The sequence below is a fragment of the Sminthopsis crassicaudata genome, chromosome 2 (genome assembly GCF_048593235.1).
Source record: "Sminthopsis crassicaudata isolate SCR6 chromosome 2, ASM4859323v1, whole genome shotgun sequence".
Lineage (NCBI taxonomy): Eukaryota > Metazoa > Chordata > Mammalia > Dasyuromorphia > Dasyuridae > Sminthopsis > Sminthopsis crassicaudata.
In genome coordinates, this window is record NC_133618.1 from 43,365,097 (window position 1) to 43,384,661 (window position 19,565).

Genomic DNA, 19,565 nt, shown 5'->3' on the forward strand with positions numbered 1-19,565 from the left:
GTATTGGATTTATACCAGGAATGTAGGGCTGTTTCAATATTAGGAAAACTACAAGCATCATTCACCATTTTAATAACAAAATGATATTTTAAAACATAAAATTATATCAATAGATGTTGGAAAGACTTTTTGCAAAATACAGCACCCATCCTAGTTTAAACACTGGAAAACATAGGATTAAGAAAGATTAGTACCTTTTAAAAAATGTCAAAATTTTAAAAATTATTTTCCTATTGTTAAACCATTCTTGAGTCCTGATATGAAGCTGATGTGGTTACTAAAACAAGGACTACAGGAAGCTGACAAATTTCTGGTATTGCAGAACATTAAAGTTACTCTTTATAAACCATTTTGAAGTAAGTTGTTTGGAAAAGGGTGAGTCAGAAATGATCTTATCTTCCTCAGACCTTGAATGCCTTTTTGACTAGTTTTATGTTCTTCATGTTCTCTTTTGCATTATGTAGTTATTTGACTTGCAGGCAATCATCCCTTTGAATTGTTAACTTGAACAGGACCAAGACTCTTTAAAAAATGATTTCTCTTTAGGTAAAATCAGAAATAGGGACAAGATGTTTAACAAATGTTTATTAGCTTGAAGGGGACAAAGAGTATTCCCAACCCTCTCCCATCTTTAAGGAGATAAAACCAGCAAGAATTACTGAGAGAAAAACAAATTAAAACAACTAGGAATATAGCCACAGCTTCTGGTGATTTGTAGTAGTGATGAGGTTTAAGCACCTGTGCTGGTTGATAAGCAAACTAAAATATTCATTGATACAGATCCAAGAAAAAGGTGAGCCCAAAACTAGCTTCTCCAGGTCCCAGGAGTTGTTTACGAGACCCATAAAGGGATGGAAATATAATAAAAATTTTTAGGTCTGATGACATTAGCCAACAGCTGCAGATAAGAGAGAAAAGATCATGTTTCTTCCACAGTTTCCCCAAACACACCCCTTTATGCTTCCTCTCCAAGGAGGTTAGTGTCCTCTTGTAACCTATTTTTCCTCTCCTCCTTGGATACCAGTGACTCACAAGAGAGAAGCCCAGCTTTCACCTTTTCTGCTCTTCTGGGAAGATCTAGGAGATGCAAGCTTTCTATTATCAGAGTAGGGTGGAGGCTGGAGCATCCTGATAGTTCATGGAGGGTCTGTGGCTTTGGGGCCCTTTTTCCTTTGCTTGTTACCCATTCCTGAGGCAGTCAACAAGCTCCTGACCCAGGAGGAGTCCACATTCCAGAGTCGCCCTGCTTCCTCCTCCCTCCTCTGCTCCTCCCTGCCCAGTAGGAGGGAAACTTCCCCAGGACTCTAGCTCTTGTGGTCACCTTCTCCTGTAGCATGTGGCTCTCAGAGCTGTCCCTAGCACTGCTCCCTGACAGGCTCTGCCATCGATTTGTCCATCCCGTACCAGTCTTGGAAGGTGGGGTCATTTCCTGGCTGCAAGAAGACACTAAAACTGCTCCCAGAAAAGAAGCTGGCTTAGAAACAGTTATGCAAAATATAGTGGGAGGCTGCCAGTTGGAGGAGAGGAGATCCTGAGGCAACAGAAGGAAGCTGCCAGGATTGCCAAGCAGGGGAAGGAACCAGGCAGGGAAAGAGGGTAAGAACACAGCTCTTCTGTGTGCATCTCCTGCCCTTGGGCTGCTAGAGCTTCCCTTGTGCCCAGGGGCAGAGCATGAGGCTCCGGGTGAAGTGGGGAGTGTTGACTGCGTTCAGGAAGCTCTTTCCTAACTCAGCAAGAAGAGTTCTTGGGATCATAGAATAAGAGCATTTCAGAGTCTTTGCAGATGAGAAAACTGAGACCCAGGAAGAGGCCCGGTCAAAGTCACAGTGGGAAAAATTGTCAGGGTCTATTAGGGAGCCACCCTGAGCCTCAGTTTCCTTGTGCTGTAAAATGTGAATTCTAAAATGCTTTCTAGTTTCTAAAGTTCTGTGAATCTAAGCTCTAAATCCTTGGGCTTCTTTATATAGCAATCACCAATTAATCACCAAGTAAATTTTATATGCATATATTTTTATTTATAAAATAATTTTAAAAAAAATTTATTTTATTATAGCCTTTTATTTACAGAACATATATGTGGATAATTTTTCATTTTCAACATTTTCAACAAAACCTTCTGCTCCAAATTTTCCCCTCCTTTCCCCCTTCCCCTCCTTTAGATGGCAGGTAGTCCAATGCATATTAAACATGTTAAAATATATGTTAAATCCAATATATGTATACATTAAATTTAATATTTACAAAACAGAATGGTATTTACCCTGTCTACCTCAGAGAGATGCTGTGAAAATGAAATGAAAAATATCTAACAGGACCATATGAACATCAGAGATTGCTGTATGGCATTCCATACCAGAGGTACTTATCTCTCTAACAGATTCCTAGTCACTGTCATAGTGTTACCATGTCTGTCCCTTCTCCCAATCATTGCAATAGTTTGAATATAAAGTTCTATTATTGGTCATCTTCCTTATTAAGGTTGCTTCCCACCATGTCCCTCTTGTTGAATTTCTTAGTTTGATGGCAATCCTGTTGGAAAATCCAGAAGTTCTGGCAATAGTGAACTGAGGCAATGCTTTGGGGCCTGGGACCTAAAATTCTTAAATTGGTTTTAAGCTTCTTACAGAATTTCCCATTCATTTCTTAATTCAGTTTAATTTTAAATTCCATAGTCATCACTAGTCTCCGCTTCCAATATGGTCTAGTAAAATAAATAATAGTGAAATAAATCAACATATAAAGAGCTATACACATTGGAAAATAAAAGGACATTTTATTATTGTTGTTGTTGAACTGTTTCATTCACATATGACTCTGGGTGACCTCATTTGGAGTTTTCTTGGCAAAGATACTGGAGCAGTTTCACATTTCCTTCTCCAACTCATTTGACATATGTGAAAACTGAGGCAGACAGGGTGAAGTGACTTACTCAGAGTCGCCCAGCTAGGATAAGTCTGAGGCCAGATTTGAACTTGAGAAGATGTGTCTTATTATTATTACCTACATATTAGGACAATTCTACATTGAAGCATTATGATATATAGATATTTTGCCTCAAATACTTATTGATTAGCTGTGTGATGCCAGACAAGTCACTTAACACTTCTTAAGCTTAGTTTCTCCATCTATAAAATGTGTAATAATAGCAGCTACCTCACAGGATTGGATGAAATATAATATAAATTATTTTTCTCAAGTCAATGTGTTATATAAATATCAGTGAATATCATTATTTTTTCCCCAGAGGGAAAAAAATCATTTCTGATCTAGAAAATCAGGAAAGGCTTTCTGGAAGAAGTAGGTCCTAACAGTAGTTAGATATTCCTTTTGGAAAGTGGGGGAGGAGAGACATGTTGGGGGAAGGGAGATCATCCCAGATATATGGGATGATAAAAACAAGGGAAAAGAAGTAACAAAAAAATTCCAACAATGGCAAATATTCCCATTCGTCAAGAGAAGTCATAAAAGAAAAAGTTGGAACTTGGGATCAAATTATGGAGTACCTTGAATTCCAAATAAAAGTGGACAGTCAGCAAAAGGAGATATGTTAACTTTATTTACCAAGTTGAATAGCTTAAATTAGGGGTGTAGTCTGTGATTCAACAGAAGAATTTCCCTTGTTACGAAGCTACCTGATTCATATAGGAATTACTTCTGACCTTGTTGTTTGCTTAAAGCATCAATCAGAAGCAATCCTTCTAGCCAATAGTAGAGATTTTAGAAAAGGACAAGTTACACTTTCGAGAAGTCCTGAGTGATCTTAATATATGGGTGGGAAATACCTCATAACTTTTAATACCCCATGTGGCAGTGTTTTGTGTTTTCCCAAGTTGAATGCTTTTTTTTTTTTTTTAGGGGGGGAAAGGAAGCAATAATTGATAAATGAAAAGCATGATGGGATCTTACATTTTCTACATCTTTTGGTCAATTGTGAGATAATAAAGATGAGGCCTATTATTGAGCAGTGTTTGCAAAAGCCTGCTGGAATCCCCTACTAAAATACTAAAATATTATTGTAGTCAATTTGTGTGTGGATAATCTTCATAAATCTTTTGTTTAATTGGGAAAGAAGGCATTTAAATTGGTAGTTACTGATGTTCTCTCCAGTACCTTTTCTGAGTATTAAGATGGTTGGAGATTTTCCCCCCAATATCTTTTGTGTCTTCACTTCCTTCAGAATACTGATACCTTATGCCTTCGCAATTAAATTTCCTCCAGCCAGGTATCTCCTCTTTGCATGTACTTGATCCACTATGGCCATTTCCCCATACTTGTTCTCTTCCATCTTTCTCTCTTTTTTTTTTTATCTTCGTCTCATCACTCATTTCTTCTATAAGCACCTCAGCCTTCCTATTGCTAAAGTTAGGATCTAAATGTGGTAATTCCACTATTCTGGATGGAGAAACAGTGTTGAAATGTTAGGCATTTTTTTGGGGGGGGGAATCTTTTCATTTCTCATCTGGTCATAATTGTTAATTTTCATTCTTTGGGACAATTTCTTAGATGCCCACCATGGTAGCACCCACCAATTCTTTTGTGGAAGACTGCTTGTGATATAGATCAGGACTTCTTAACTTTTTTCCACTCACAAACCCTTTTACCCCAATAAATTTTTATATGACCCTGGTATGTAAGTATATAAAATAGGTAAGCAAATCAAACATTTCCTGATAATAAACCATGAAGAAATTTATTTCAAAACAATTTTTAGTATACATATAATTTCATACTAATGATTTGGATGTGCTTATTTTTTTACATAAAGAATTGAATTTTGGAATATTTGATATCTTTTACTGCTGCTAAGTTTTTCAGGACTACCTCATTCAGTTATGTGACCCCACGTGGGGTTGTGACCTACTGTTTAAGAAGCTTTAATAGAGATTATACAGCAGCCTCATACCTCATAAAACTTTTGACCTTTCATTTTTCTCCTTAACTATTCACTTTTATTTAGTTTCTCCATCCTCTCTTTTCCCCCAAATTTGAATTAATGTTCCCATGGTTCAGAGTATATGATACTTGATTTGGGGGAAGATGGGACATCCAGTTCTTCATGGAATTTTTCTTCCACTTCATTCAAGCAAACAATGATGATACAGAAACTACAGTATATATATATTTTTTCTTTTTGCAAACACTTATCATTAGTACTTCAATAGGGGATGACCCAATGTATCTGTATTGAGGAACAAGGTGGTACACTGGTAGATAGAAAGAAAAAGAGAGAAGGAAGGGGAAGAGAGAGACAGAGAGAGAGAGAGAGAGAGACAGAGAGACTGATATGAATAGATAGATTTATAAATATGATATATGTATATAGCATAATATATGTATATTTCATAATATGTCCATTGAGAGAGAGATGGGCCTGTAGTCATGAAGAAAAAACAAAATAGAAAAAAAAATTATCATGTGCCCAGCAGAACACCAGGGAGGATTAAAAATATGCGATAATAAATTTCCATTTCAAGAATGCATATATAATATCAAAGACATGTTTTCATAACTGTCCTTTTCTTTCCTTCCTTATGGGTTTTCTTTTGTTCTCTTTTACTTTATTATTTTTTCTTTTCTCTCTCTACCTCCCCCATGATATAAAATTTCTTAGTTTTATGTTGACAAAGCAAACTAGAAATTTGTAGGCAGGGGGCAGGTTCTTTCTCCTAATAATTATTGCAATGTATTCCTTTTTTATTTCTCCTTACTCAAAGGAAAAATGTTACAGAGTAGTGTTTTAAGTAGCTTTTATTTAATAGCCATATCGAGAATGTACTTTGCATAAAAATACAAGCAGAAAAACATTTTGATATGTAACCTCTCAAAGTAATAACATGAAAGACACCAAATCTACAATAGTGAACTTCAGTGTTCAGGTATATTTCTTTTTTCCTTAATTGAAAAAAAGGAAGCTTTTCTTTTTCTTGCCTCAATAGGGTCTGGTAAAAGCTATGAACTTTGCAGAATACAGCAGCATAAAGCTATTTCCAATAATATGAATGAAAATGGGTTTGAGATAGAAAGAAGATGGTTTTAGTTTTTCTCTTATATAAAACAATTTTTTTTTCTTAAAATATCTTTGCTGTGGCACCTACACACAAGTCGACCAAGTATTAGGGCATAAAAACCCTGCAATTAATTACATAAGAGTAGAAGTTGTAAATGCATCCTTTTCAGATCATGATGCAAATATAACTACATGTAATAAAGGACCATGGAAAAAATAGACCAAAATTTAATTGAATAAATGTTTATTTCCTTCCTTCCTTGCCAGAAAAGTTATCTTTCTGGTTCACACATTACATAGCAGAAACAAGAGCAATTTTCTATTTTTCTGTATCCATTTGGCTTTCTAAAATCCAAGGAAAACATATGCAATAAGCATAGGAACAAGATAGAGGAGGCTGCAGGTAGGAGTTTGAGCATAATATTTTGGAAATCCAGAGATGATTTTCGCCTCCTCCTCTTCCTTTGTTTCCTCTTCCCCTCCACTAAAAATCCCTATGACTGCCCAGGTTAACATTCCCTTATAAATCCCCTATAAATATTATTATTCCTGATTCATTTTTAGATTATCCCTAATGCCTAGTATTTTCTCTGGCATACACCAGGGGATTAATAAATGCATTTTCATTAGTTTAATTTGATGGAGGATTGTGAATAGAAAAGGAAAAATATTTCTGGCTTCTGTGAAAGGCTGTTTTGCTAACTTGGTGATTATTTAGACACTGGCAGTCTTTCTAAGGCCAGTTAGTTGGCACAATGGATAGAGTGCTGGGTCTGGAATCAGGAAAACTTTTCTTCCTGAGTTCAAATGTAGCCTCAGGTGCTTATTAGCATGTAACTGTGAGCAAGTCACTTAATCCTTTTTGTCTCAGTTTCCTCATCTGTAAAATGAGCTGGAGAAGGAAATAGTAAATCACTACAATATCTTTGCCAAAAAAAAAAAAACAAAAAAAACAAAAAACCAAATGGGCTCGCAAAGAGTCAGACAGGACTGAAATAATTGAACAATTGCAAAGTCTCTCTAATCTCTCCCTTCCGCAAACACCTAGCTGGAATTAAGTCAATTGCCTACCTTCCTTGCTCTTCATCTCCAGTAACCCTGCTCCTAAATATATCCTTACATGCCCTAAACAGCTGATTTAACTTTTTATAACTTTTAATAACACATACATGCACACACATACACACACACTTTTAAAAAACGATAGATTGATTGGCTTCCCTCCATTTGATTAAGCAGATGGGTGAGAAATGATAGAATTAATGGGATGTGGACTTACTTCATCATTATAATATTTCTTTTGTTGTGGATGAGGTGGCAATTTTACCATTTCTTCAGGATGGGAGTGAACAAGGGGCTTTCCAAAGGAAGTCTGTGAAGAAATTGAACATAAATCAGCCTGCAACTTCCCATGTCATAACCAAAGTCAAATTCTTGAGGCTGCCTTATTTGGTATCCCTGAATTTCCCAGGGTATCCCAGTTATTAGAATTTTCTTTTTCTATGGCTTTTTATTTGCTCTTTTAAAATATATTCTTTCTTTCATATTGCTGTATTTCTGTTCCCTGACTTTTGAGGGATGGTTAGTCAGCTTCATTAAAAAAAATTGACAGCATAAAAGAAATAAAAGCACATAAATTTTAAAAAGAAAAAATATAGAGAAAGTGAAGAACAATGGAAAGACTCGTGTGAAGTGCTTACAAAGTGAGATCAGCAGAATGAGTCCAGCTTACACATTTAATACAACAATATTTTAACCAAGAGTTGGTAGGTTAAAACTGGTTAACTAAAATGAGGATGTGCAAGCAGATGGATAACCAAAAGTCTCATACAATCCATTTTTCTTGTCCCTAACAGGTTGCCTTTTTGTTTCCTGCACAATGTTCTGGATTAAAAAAATCAGGCTGTTATTACTTCTGGTGTTCCAGTCTTTAGTTTTCCTCTTCTTCTTCCAGCAGTTCAATAGTCCTAGGCCTTGTCCTGTTCCAACAGAGAAGTCAAGCCGTAAGCATGTATTGATCTTGTCTTCCTGGCGCTCGGGCTCCTCCTTTGTGGGCCAGCTCTTTAGCCAGCACCCGGACGTCTTTTATCTGATGGAGCCGGCCTGGCACGTATGGTTAACCCTCTCCTCTGGGAGCTCTGGGCAGCTGCAGATGGCTGTGAGGGACCTGGTTCACTCAGTCTTCCTCTGTGACATGAGTGTCTTTGATGCCTATATGGCCGGAGGTCCAAGGAAACAGTCCAGCCTCTTCCAATGGGAGACTAGCAGGGCTCTGTGTTCCCCACCTGCATGCCATCTCTTTAATAGGGAAGCCATTATCCCCCAGGCTGACTGCAAGACCCTATGTGGTAAGCAGCCCTTCAACACCATAGAAGAAGTCTGTAGATCCTACAGTCATGTGGTCGTCAAGGAGGTGCGCTTCTTCAGCCTGAAGCCCCTTTACCCACTGCTGACTGACCCCTCCCTCAACCTGCACATCATTCACCTTATAAGAGACCCCAGGGCTGTGTTTCGTTCTAGACAAAACACTGAACAGGAGCTGATGCTGGACAGCCGTGTTGTCATGGGGACGCAATGGAAAACAATAAAGAAAGAGGACCATCCCTATTACATGATGAAAACCATCTGCCAAAGCCACAAGGAGATCTATGAGGCAGCTCAGTTGTTACCAGACTCCCTCAGGGAACGCTACCTGCTGATTCGCTATGAGGACTTGGTTCAGGACCCACTGATCCAAACCGCCAAATTATATGAATTTGCAGGGTTGCCCTTCCTGCCTCATCTCCAAAAGTGGGTGCAGAACATCACACAAGGCAAGGGCATGGGAAAACATCCCTTCTACACAGACTCCAGGAATGCCCGTAACATTTCTCAGGCCTGGCGTTGGTCTTTACCACATGACAGGGTAGTCCAAATTCAGAAAATTTGTAAAGATACCATGGACCTCATGGGCTACCTTCCTGTATTATCTGAGGAAGACCAGAGAAAATTATTGATGGATCTTTTATCTACTCCTGAGATCCCTAAAGCTAGGTAACCAAATGAGTTGAATGAAGATTTGGTTTTGTACAACCACATTGGCCAGCTGAATGCTTTTGGATCTAATTACGTTTCTGAATGGAATCCATGTGAGCATGCTATTGTATGTGACTACATATGCTTAAATTTGTTACACACATACACATACACACACACACACACACACATATATATATATATATATTTATGTCCAAATATCAGCAAAATTAGATTCAGGCACTAAGTGAAAGCCAGATAGAACCAAAAAAAAAAATGGAGGAAACTTTCTTTTGTGTTTAATCCTTCTACCTCTACCTCCTTTCTCAGCTTTCATTTATGGACAGTGGATTAATCCCACAAACCTGTCTGGGCATACCTTGTCCAATGGATAAGAGCAGAGATGTGTCTTAACAAGGACTACCAACATCAAGACATGCTATGGATGTGAATTCTAACATTTATACCCCTACTGCTCAGTCTCCCAGGACACCTAGTGTTTTTTCTAGGATTAAAGTACAAAAGTACTATTCTAAGAGGGGGCTAAATAGCTATGACTTAGAGCAAGAAATGTCTTTGAAATAAGAGTAGATTCTGATTTCCATGGGACCTAGTTCTTTCTTTTTTCTACCAGATCAGAAAGTATATAAGTGAACAGATGGGCTTTGTATTTTATTGAGTTCCCTGGTCTGAATATCCCTTGTTATCTGATTATGACTAGAGATATAATTTTAGGGTTTCCTACTCTTCCTCTCTCAATGACTTATCCTTTATACAGACTGATATTGCTCATGCTGTTTCCATATTGTTATTTTACCTAAATACATCTATACAGACAGGCCATTTTTAAGGAAGAAACTGGGCACTCTAGGGCTTATTAAATCTGAAACACTGGCCCCTTTCCCTATCAATTGGAGAGCCAGCCAATGATATTGCACTTTATGGGAAAGAGAATTCAACTTTCCTTGAAAGGATTCTGTTTTGATCTGACTCCTATGTCAGAGTGTTTCAAGGATAAGAGTATTTTACTTGTCTCACTCTCATCATGAAGATAAACTCTGTTGCTGTCAGTGCATCTTGATGACATCTTAGCAACAGCCACTTCTCTGCCCAGCAATAGAAAGCCCTTTCCGAATAATATGAACACTTTCAAAGAAAATTATAATCATGATTTATATCAGAAACTTGCCCAAAATCCATTACTTAAAATTGGGCAATGTCTTGCCCAACATTAGACTCAGTGGTTACTGGGACTGTGGTAATAGGAATAGTTGCAAAGCAGAGTATGCTTTGGCTGGGCCTTCTGTGGACATAAAGGACCTTCTAGAGAAAGAATTCCAAACATCATCCAAGAGTGATGCTATTTCTTCCTTCCTGCCCCTTCCACTTCTGACAAGGGCTCATCATCTCATCTAACTCTGTCTATAGAGGACATGGATGACTCTAATCATGATGATTCTGGGATGGAATAAAGAAAAAACAACACAACACAGTCATTAAGACCTGTTTTCACATGTTTTTGCTTGGAGTTCACATGTATCCTGTAGTTTTAAAAGAGCAAAGTTACTTAGATGGCAAACCCTGAGTCTTCATGGAAATCCCTCAGAAAGCACAAACTTTCTCCAGTCAAATCTTCCTTTCTACAGGAAGCGTTACAGCCCTTCTCAAACAGAAGGAGAAGTGAGAATTCACAGTCACCTGGGTGTTGGATGGTAAGACCAGGACACTGATGTTAGTGTGCAGAAAAAAGGCTGAGCTCCAGGTGGCAGTGCCAGCAAGATGGAGGATGGTGATAAGTTGGAGCCCAAGGGGAAAACCAACCTCTCTTCCCCCTGGAAATTCCTGCAGCTGCGTAAATTGTTCCAAAGGCAGCAATTTCTTTAGGAAATGACAGATCTCTATGATCCTGGAGAAATACAAGGCTGGTTGTTTTCCTCTCTGCCTAATTTCCAAGTCAATACTCTATCCAAAACCGAGACAAAAAATATTATACTTGGGGAAAAGTTTCAAAATCTAAGCAGAGCCCTTCCTGATAAGTATCCCAATTTCTGCATGCAAAACTGGTTGCTTCTTATTTGTCAGAGTCCTGTTGAGACATCTAAACATCCATAGACATCCCATGGCTTAAAGGATAGTCTTTCTTCATTTTTCCATGAGATTTCATATCTTTTTATTACAGATAAAATAAAAACTTATAAAAAAAAAGAAAGAAAAGCTCTTAAATAAAAATAATAAATTCATTTGGAAGGACAAAAAGTCAAGAATATCAAGGGAATTAATGAAAAAATATAAAAGATGGTGGCCTAACAGTACTAAACCTAAAACTATATTATAAAGCAGCAGTCATCAAAACCATATGTACTGGCTAAGAAATAGAATGATGGATCAGTGGAATAGGTTAGATACACAGGACATAGTAACCAAAAACTATAAAGTAATTTTGTATTTGATAAATGCCCAAACTCCAGTTTCTGAGATAAGAACTCACTATTTCACAAAAATTGCTGGGAAAACTAGAAAATAATATGTTATAGAGAAAATTTATCCTGGGGGAGGGGAGTTTTGACATAAATTGGTTTTCTAACTAGATGCAGCGAGGTGTGGCAACCCATGACCTCCACAGAAGGTGGAACTATAAGGTTAAACTGATCTCCATCAATGTTCTTTGTTTGCCTTAGGGAGTAATTTTTTCAGTACTTCTGGCTCTCTTTGCCAAGCCACCTAGAGACTCAGACTCAGAATCTCATCAACATGCTGTTATTACCTCTAAAATATAAGTGCCTTCAGGGCAGGAAATATGTTACTTTTGTCTTTTTATTTCGAGCCTCTATGTAATATCTGGCAAATAGCAGATTGTTAGCAAATGCTCATTGACTGATTTAAACCACACGTTGGGCGCCAAATGCTGGAACTCTATCTTCCCAGAAATCAGCAGGAGTCAGGATCACTAAATGTCTTTATTCTAGATCTTTGGTGTCAATTTGTTGAGGTTCATAAGGGACCTCAAAAGGTTGGGGATCACATTCTAGGACTGTGAGGTGTCTCAAAAGAATTTGCAGGCTTGACTCATATTCAAATCAAGAGGCAAAGTTTATTGTAATTGTATCGCCAATTGAAATGGCCTAAATTCCAAAAGAATTTAGCAAAAAACCAGGAGCAAGAAGACATATTTATCCAGCTCTTCATGTTATTGATAAGCTAATTTTATAGTCTAGAGGTAGAATTGAGGAGTTGTTATTTGGTTATCATTGACCAGAAGACTTAGGACTATCCTAAGGCCAGAAAACTTTAGATTCATGGAAAAACAGATTGTCAAAACAATAGCCCTCTAAAGTTAGAGAGTCTCAGGATCACTAATATATCTTCCCCAAAATCTAAGGGAAGAAATATTATTATATTCCTTGGCCAGAAGACTTTTACAATCATTGATGAACAGATTGTTAGAAGAATAGCACTCTAAGGTCAGGGGAACTCCAGGATTACTGATTCTAAAGCCAGAAGACTTTAGAATCTTTGACAGATTGTTAGAACAGAAGCATTCTAAAGTCAGGGGGCTCTCCCTACTGCTGTCTCCCCTAGAAGCTATATTCCATCAAATTAATCTTACACACTTTAAAAAAAAGGAATTCAACTTACTCCCTGTGAGAATTGGATGGGTATTTAGTTTCCATAATTATGGAAAATTGAATTACTACAGAGAATTAGAAAATTGAAACCAAAGAAATGGAGACTGGGATCCACAACAAGGAATATAATCAGGAATGGAGGTTTTAGATTTGAAAAAACTCTCTACACTTTGTCCTCTTCCCCTACTTTGGTTCTTTAGTGTATTATCTACCCCTTAAGAGAATAAGCTCCTTGAGGGCAGGGATTGACTATCTTCTTACTTATATTTGTATTTCTAGAGTTTTTTTGGCACATAATAAAAGGATATAATCAAAGGTGGAGAATTAGAATAGGAAATATTAATGAATTGTAATGAGGAATGGAGATTCACACTCTTGTAACTTCTGTAATGGGGAACCAACTTCAGTTAATGGGGAATTTGGAGAGGGACTTGCACTTAGGATAGGAAATAAAAGACTGCTTCAATGGGTTGCTAAAATGCCTTCTAACTTAGATGTCAGTTCTTGAAAGAATGTAAAATAAAAAAAGATCAGTGAGTCAATGAAATTCTTGCTAGGCTATTTTGTTTCCTACACTCCCCTTGCTGCTTTCTGATCTGAAGTCATTACAAGTATCCAAGGCAAGAATATTTGGTACATGGAGAGAGAGTTTATAAAAACAAAGAACTTCCAGCAAAAGTTAATGATTAATGTATATTGCATCAATATGTTTAAATAGTTAAATATAAATCTCATTAAATTAAAATGAACAAATGTTTCTCTTATCTTTTGTGGGTGTGAGTAGGCATAGATCCAGAACATAATTGACATGGGGATGCTGTAACTTTGACGCAGAGAGCTGATGTCTGAGAGAGTCTATTGACCCATTGCTGCTTGGTATCATCTGCTAAGCTGAAATGCGACCATGAATTTACTTCTCCCCCACCACTGTATCTTTTCTTGGACACTGAGGATTCTAGGATCCACTCTGCTCTTGGGTCTTATGCCCGAAGCCTCAAGAAGTTGATGATATGTGTTCAAAGTTTAAATAATCAACTCAATCACCTATTCTGCAATGGTGGTGAGGAATAAACAATCTAAAGATAATTTCATTGTCCAGAATCATGGATGGTTAGTCTTGAAATGCATTTATTTGAAAAGTGAACATATAAGAATATTATTTATGTATCTCATATTCCCTGATGATGTTGCTATTTGGCAAGGCTAGTCTGAGCACTGGTGTTCTTCCTCTTCTATGCAGAGTACCACTGGAATACCATCTATGACACCTTTTGCTATACTCTCTTAGGTGCATTTTATGTCCCCCTCATCACTAGACAGTAAGTAAAGTACAATGCCCTGTTCTTATTTGCTTGATCATTCATTCATTCATTTATTAAGCATGTGTTCTGGATCAGGTACTTTGCTAGGCACAGGCTACAAGGCCCAAAATGAAAATCTTGGACTTCAAAAAGCTTACCTTTTTGTTTTTTGAGGTAAGAATATGAATTCACCCCTTTCCCTCACAATTTCTGTATTCCCTTCTCCTTAGCTTACTCCTTCCCTCCCACTTTTCAATGAAGTGGAAGAAGTTTTACCATAAATCGAATATGTCTATTGATACACACTTTGTTCATCCCCCTCCTTTCTTTCTCTCAGATATAATAGGTTATCTTTGCCTCTTCATGAGATTTAGTACCACCACTTTACCCTTTTTTATGACATAATTTCCTTTCCACCTCTAGTTTCTAGGACAAATTATAGATGTGTTCTTTACATATCTTTATGGCAGAAATATAGTTCTCAAGATTTCTTTTTACCTTTTTAGAAATCTCTTGAGTTCTGTATTTGAAGATCAAACATTTTGTGTAGATCTAGTTTTTTCATCAAGAATAGATGGAATTCATTTATTTCGTTAAATGTCCATCTTCTTCCCTGGAAAACAATGCTCATTTTTGCTGGGCAAGTTATTCTTGGCTGCATACCAATTGCCTTAGCCTTTCTGGATATCATATTCCAGGCCCTTCGTTCCTTTAATGTGGATGCTGCTAGATCCCGGGTTATCCTTACAGTATAACCTAGATATAATATATGTGTGTAAATCCTATTTTCTTGTTACACGTTAAGTATTGGATTCCGAAGGTATAAGTAACCTGGGTAGATAGACAGTAGTGCTAACAATTTACATTCACTTCCCAGTGTTCCTTCTCTGGGTGTAGTTGTTTCTGTCCATCATTGATCAACTGGAAGTGAATTGGATCTTCTTTATGTTGAAGATTTCCACTTCCATCAGAATATATCTTCATACAGTATTGTTGTTGAAGTGTACAGCGATCTTCTGGTTCTGCTCATTTCACTCAGCATCATGTAAGTCTCTCCAAACCTTTCTGAATTCATCCTGCTGGTCTTTTCTTACAGAGCAATAATATTCCATAATCTTCATATACCATAATTTACCCAACCATTCTCCAATTGATGGACATCCGTTCATTTTCCAGTTTCTAGCCACTATGAAAAGGGCTGCCACAAACATTTTGGCACACACAGGTCCCTTTCCCCTCTTTAGTATTTCTTTGGGATATAAGCCCAATAGCAGCAATGCTGGATCAAAGGGTATGCACAGTTTGATAACTTTTTGGGCATAGTAGGAAGAGATTTTTGAAGGGAATTATACTCACAAAAGATCTGAGTTAAAGAAAGAACATATACATTTAGAAAGGAATAAAATTGGATTACTTGCCATCTAGGAGAGGGGGTGGGAAAAAGGGGGTAAATTGGAATACAAGGTTTTTACAAGGTTCAATGATGAAAAATTATCCTTTCACATATTTTTAAAATAAAAAGCTTCAATAAAAAAATAAGGGAATAAAATTTTCCTACCTTAAAAAAAATAAGAGGGTGAGGGAATAGGGTAAGGGGGAAGGTATAGAAGGGTGTGCAGGTTAATAGGAATAGGATAAAGAGTTATAGAGTAGGGGGAGAGGATAAGAGAGGGATTCCTTGGAAGAGGGTGGTAAATTAAGTAATAGGAGTGCAAGGTAGCAGGTAAAATTTAAGAAGATTCAGGAAGGCTAGGAAATAAGAGATACATACAAAAATAAAATAAAGGTCAGGAGTAGAATTTATTATAAAAATAGCAGGGGTACTAATCATGATCTTGGACAAAGATAAAGGTAAAATAGATTTAACCAAGAGAAAAATGGAAAAACTATATTATGTCAGCTATATTAATTAATATTGTTTAAAACTATTTAAATAGACAATATGATTGAAATATTTCTGTGGTATAAGAAATGATGAGTTGGTGAAGTTAGAAAAATATGAAAAGATTTGGACTATTGATTAGAGAAAGGCAAATCAAGACCACTCCCTTTACCACTTCACCTCTATCTGGTTGACTAAGATTATAGGGAAAAATAATGATAAATGTTGGAGGGGATGTGAGAAAACTGGGACACTAATGCCTTATTGGTAGAGTTGTGACATGATCCAACCATTCTGGAGAGCAATTTGGAACTATACCTAAAGGGCTATAAATCTGTGCAATATCCTTTCATTCAGCAATGTCACTGGTGGGTCATAAAAGAGGAAAAAAGAACCCACATATGCAAAAATGCTTGTAGCAGCCCTTTTTGTAGTGACAAAGTCTTTGAATTGGAGTAGATGCCTATTAACTGGGGAATGGCTAAATAAGTTATGGCAAATGAATGTAATGGAAAATTATTGTTTTATAAAAGAGGATGAGCAGGCTCATTTAAGAAAGGCCTGGAAATATTTGCATGAACTGATATTGAATGAAATGAGCAGAACCAAAAGAACATTGAAAACAGTAATAGCAAGATTATGTGATGATCAACAATAGACTTAGCTCTTCTCAGCAATGCAGTGATCTAAAACAATTCCAATAGACTTGGTTGGAAAATGCTATCCACTTCCAGAGAGAGAACTATGGAGACTGAATGTGGATCAAAGCATAATATTTTCACCTTGTTTTTGTTTGCTTGCTTGCTTGCTTTTTTTTTTTTTTCCTCATAGTCTTTTCCCTTTTGGTCTGATTTTTTTTTTTTTACAACTTGATAAATATGGAAATATGTTTAAAAGAATTGCTTATATTTAACCTATATCACATTACTTAATTTATTTATTTGAATTAAAATTTTGTCCTGAAACTAAAATATGTAGTCTCATTTATAGTGATCTATTTGGATAATTGTGTTAAATCAGCACTTAATGCAAAATACATTTGTTATTGGGCATTAAGACAATATACTAGAAAATGCACGAATAAGGAAAACCTGAATTAAAATCCAGTCTCAGAAATTTATTAGTTGTGTGACCTTTAGCAAATTTCTTAACTTCTGTTTACCTCAGTTTACTTATGGGTAAAAAAGTGATGGCACTTACCTGGAAAAGTTGGTGTGAAAGTTAAATGACATAATAATTGTGAAGTGTTTAATATAATGTCTGACACACATTCACTATGTGAATGTTAATTATTATCATTATTGCTAAAGTTATTACCGTTATCATTTAATGTTATTATTCCATGCTGGATTACTTTATATTGAGTTTTAAATGTTATGAGTATAGAATGTCAAAAGTGAAAAGGTGAATTATTTTCTATGTAAAATTAATGTCACTTGACTCATAATAAGTTTTGTTTCATTTTTTAAATACATGATATTGTATATGTAATTATTGTGTTCCAAATTTTTTTCTTTATTGTGAAATTTTGGGAACCATTGTATCTGAAAAGGTCTGAAATTAGAAAAGTAATTGCTCTTTTAATATGGACGCTATAGATTGTGCATTTAAAATTTGAAAATTGGTAAATATTTAATGGGATACATTTGCTTTTAAAATGGATAATAATAAACATAATAATGTAAATGTTAGGTGAAAAGTATCTGGACCCCTTAAGTTATCTGTGAGGTAACTTAGAACTTTCTACTTGGGTAAGATCATAAGATTTTATCAGCCTTGCTGACCATATTTGGTAAATTCAAAAGCACTGAAGTTTGAGATACTAGAACCTCTGCCAGCCAAAGTGAGAAAATTTATAAATCTTTTTAGTGTGAGGAGTGGGCTTCATCTGAGATTATTTTGTTATCACCTATGAAAATTATTAAGTTGTATCTTAATAATTAATATATATCAAAATTACATTTTTGAACCAATTCAGTAACAATATATTTTAGAGTCAAAGATTTTATTTTGCCTTAGCAGTTAAAGTCGATACAATTTTGCTGGGGATTTTGAGTTAACTCATTAACCACTCACTATATGTGTGAAACTCAAGAAAGGGATTATTTTTAATTTATAAATGAAGAATAAGTGAACTATCTTTGTATTTGCTCATTATTTACTATTAGGGAAACATGAGAAAACTAATATTTTAACCCAAAGCCATGAATAATGAAATTTTTTATTTGAGGTAACATCTTATAGGACCATAATTTAATATTATTCTAAATTTTGATCTTAGTTATGACTGTTTGGATTGTCATTAAGCCAGTAATCCTCCATTCAGGGGAAATGTCATGTGCTACCCAAAGGGAATGTAGTTTGAGAACTACTATGGGTAAATGTCTATATCTAGGAAAGTTAAAGGGATGACACTGTGAGGGGGAAGAATTCTTTTCAGTTTCCCTATTACACTATTTCCTTTCTGAAAGAAAATTTTCCCAATTGGTTAATTCTGAGTTTTCTTTTAATACCTTCTGAACAATGTAGAACTGTGCTGTATGATTATCTGTTAACTATGATTTTCACCTGGAATCATACAGAACCAAAGGAGTTTATTATGTCTGTTATGGCATGTGTGGGCTCAATCTGTGCCCTTGAGGGAACAATCTTGATATTATCATAGCCATGTCCATCCTTTTTTCCTTTCATTGCAAAATTTCTATAATCAAGTCAGGTGAACTGTGGAAGTTTGTCATTTTAATACTAAATTTATTAAGAAATTAATTCTAAAATATCTGAGTTACTGTAATAAGACACAAGTATGAAAGACACTTACTATTATTAATCTCTATTTGTAGTCAATTCCATATTCTATGTAACTAGGTAAATGAGTTCTTAGGGTTGCTACTCCCTGGCTTTCATCCCATCTCCCGTACCTGTATTCTCATTCCCATATGTCATATGATATAGTAATGAGGGAGACATATACCTTGTTGGAAATCTACTTCTACTTCAGTTGTAAACTGTAATAGTAAATTATCTCTGAGATCCCACCAGCCCATCCTCTTCTGGAGATGTACACCTTATCAGAATTGCATTGCTCTTATTAAAAAAAAATTGAAAAAAATTATCCTTAAAAATTGTTCCTAGTTTAAATCTCATGTCAGTCGCTCATGGCCATCCCTCCCATGTGTTTCATGCTTTTTTTTTTTTTTTTTTTTTTTAAATAAACTCCTTTTAAATTTCTCTACCTGAGTTTTGTATCTTTAATCAGGGGAAAGGCCTGAACAAAGCTTTTCTTCTAACAGAGGAATAAGTGAAGCGTTGTGCCATGGTCAACACTATCATGAGTTACTTGTCCTCATCAAAGAAAGGTGAATGTGATTAAAATGTCTTAACCCCCCAATTATCGAGAAGCTCCTCGGTAGATAGTTTAGATGGAATTTGAACCTAAATCCTTTGAATCCAAATCTAGTGCCCAGTACTCTGTAGTGCACCTCATTGCCTAATTAATTCTTTCCCCAAAGCCTCTGAGATTAGGAGTGTCTTGCTTGATAAACTCATTTAGCATCATGAGGGCTGTTAAAGTTATCTGAGAGCTATACAAAATCTAGGAGTAATGAAAAATAATACTATAAGAACTGTATAATTCATATTTTGGCAGTACTTCATATAAGATCTAATTTGTCTTGAGACTATAAAAGTATCAATTGTATTACAAAACTGAAGGTTCCTTAAGGTTTTCTGACTGT

At 36.0% G+C, this 19,565-nt stretch overlaps 1 protein-coding gene across 2 annotated transcripts; it reads left to right on the forward strand.

Moving 5' to 3' along the window:
* Nucleotides 1-993: 993 nt before the first annotated feature.
* On the forward strand, nucleotides 994-17,130 carry LOC141554286 (carbohydrate sulfotransferase 4-like). 2 transcript variants are annotated; one of them, XM_074286040.1, is made up of 4 exons: nucleotides 994-1,596; nucleotides 2,249-2,358; nucleotides 7,864-9,040; nucleotides 13,433-17,130. In XM_074286040.1, the coding sequence occupies exons 2-4, from the start codon at nucleotides 2,319-2,321 to the stop codon at nucleotides 13,449-13,451; spliced, it is 1,236 nt and encodes a 411-aa protein (XP_074142141.1). In that variant the 5' UTR covers nucleotides 994-1,596; nucleotides 2,249-2,318; the 3' UTR covers nucleotides 13,452-17,130. The 2 variants fall into 2 exon arrangements, with proteins under 2 accessions (XP_074142141.1, XP_074142142.1); XM_074286041.1 differs by lacking the exon at nucleotides 2,249-2,358 and having other exon boundaries at nucleotides 995-1,596; nucleotides 13,433-14,402.
* The last annotated feature ends 2,435 nt before the right edge of the window (nucleotides 17,131-19,565 follow it).

Excerpts from the sequence above, each read along its gene's own strand:
- LOC141554286 (XM_074286040.1), top strand. The coding sequence starts at position 2,319 with ATGAACATCAGAGATTGCTGTATGGCATTCCATACCAGAG. Across the intron at positions 2,359-7,863 it reads TATGGCATTCCATACCAGAG|GTTGCCTTTTTGTTTCCTGC; the intron begins GTACTTATCTCT and ends TGTCCCTAACAG.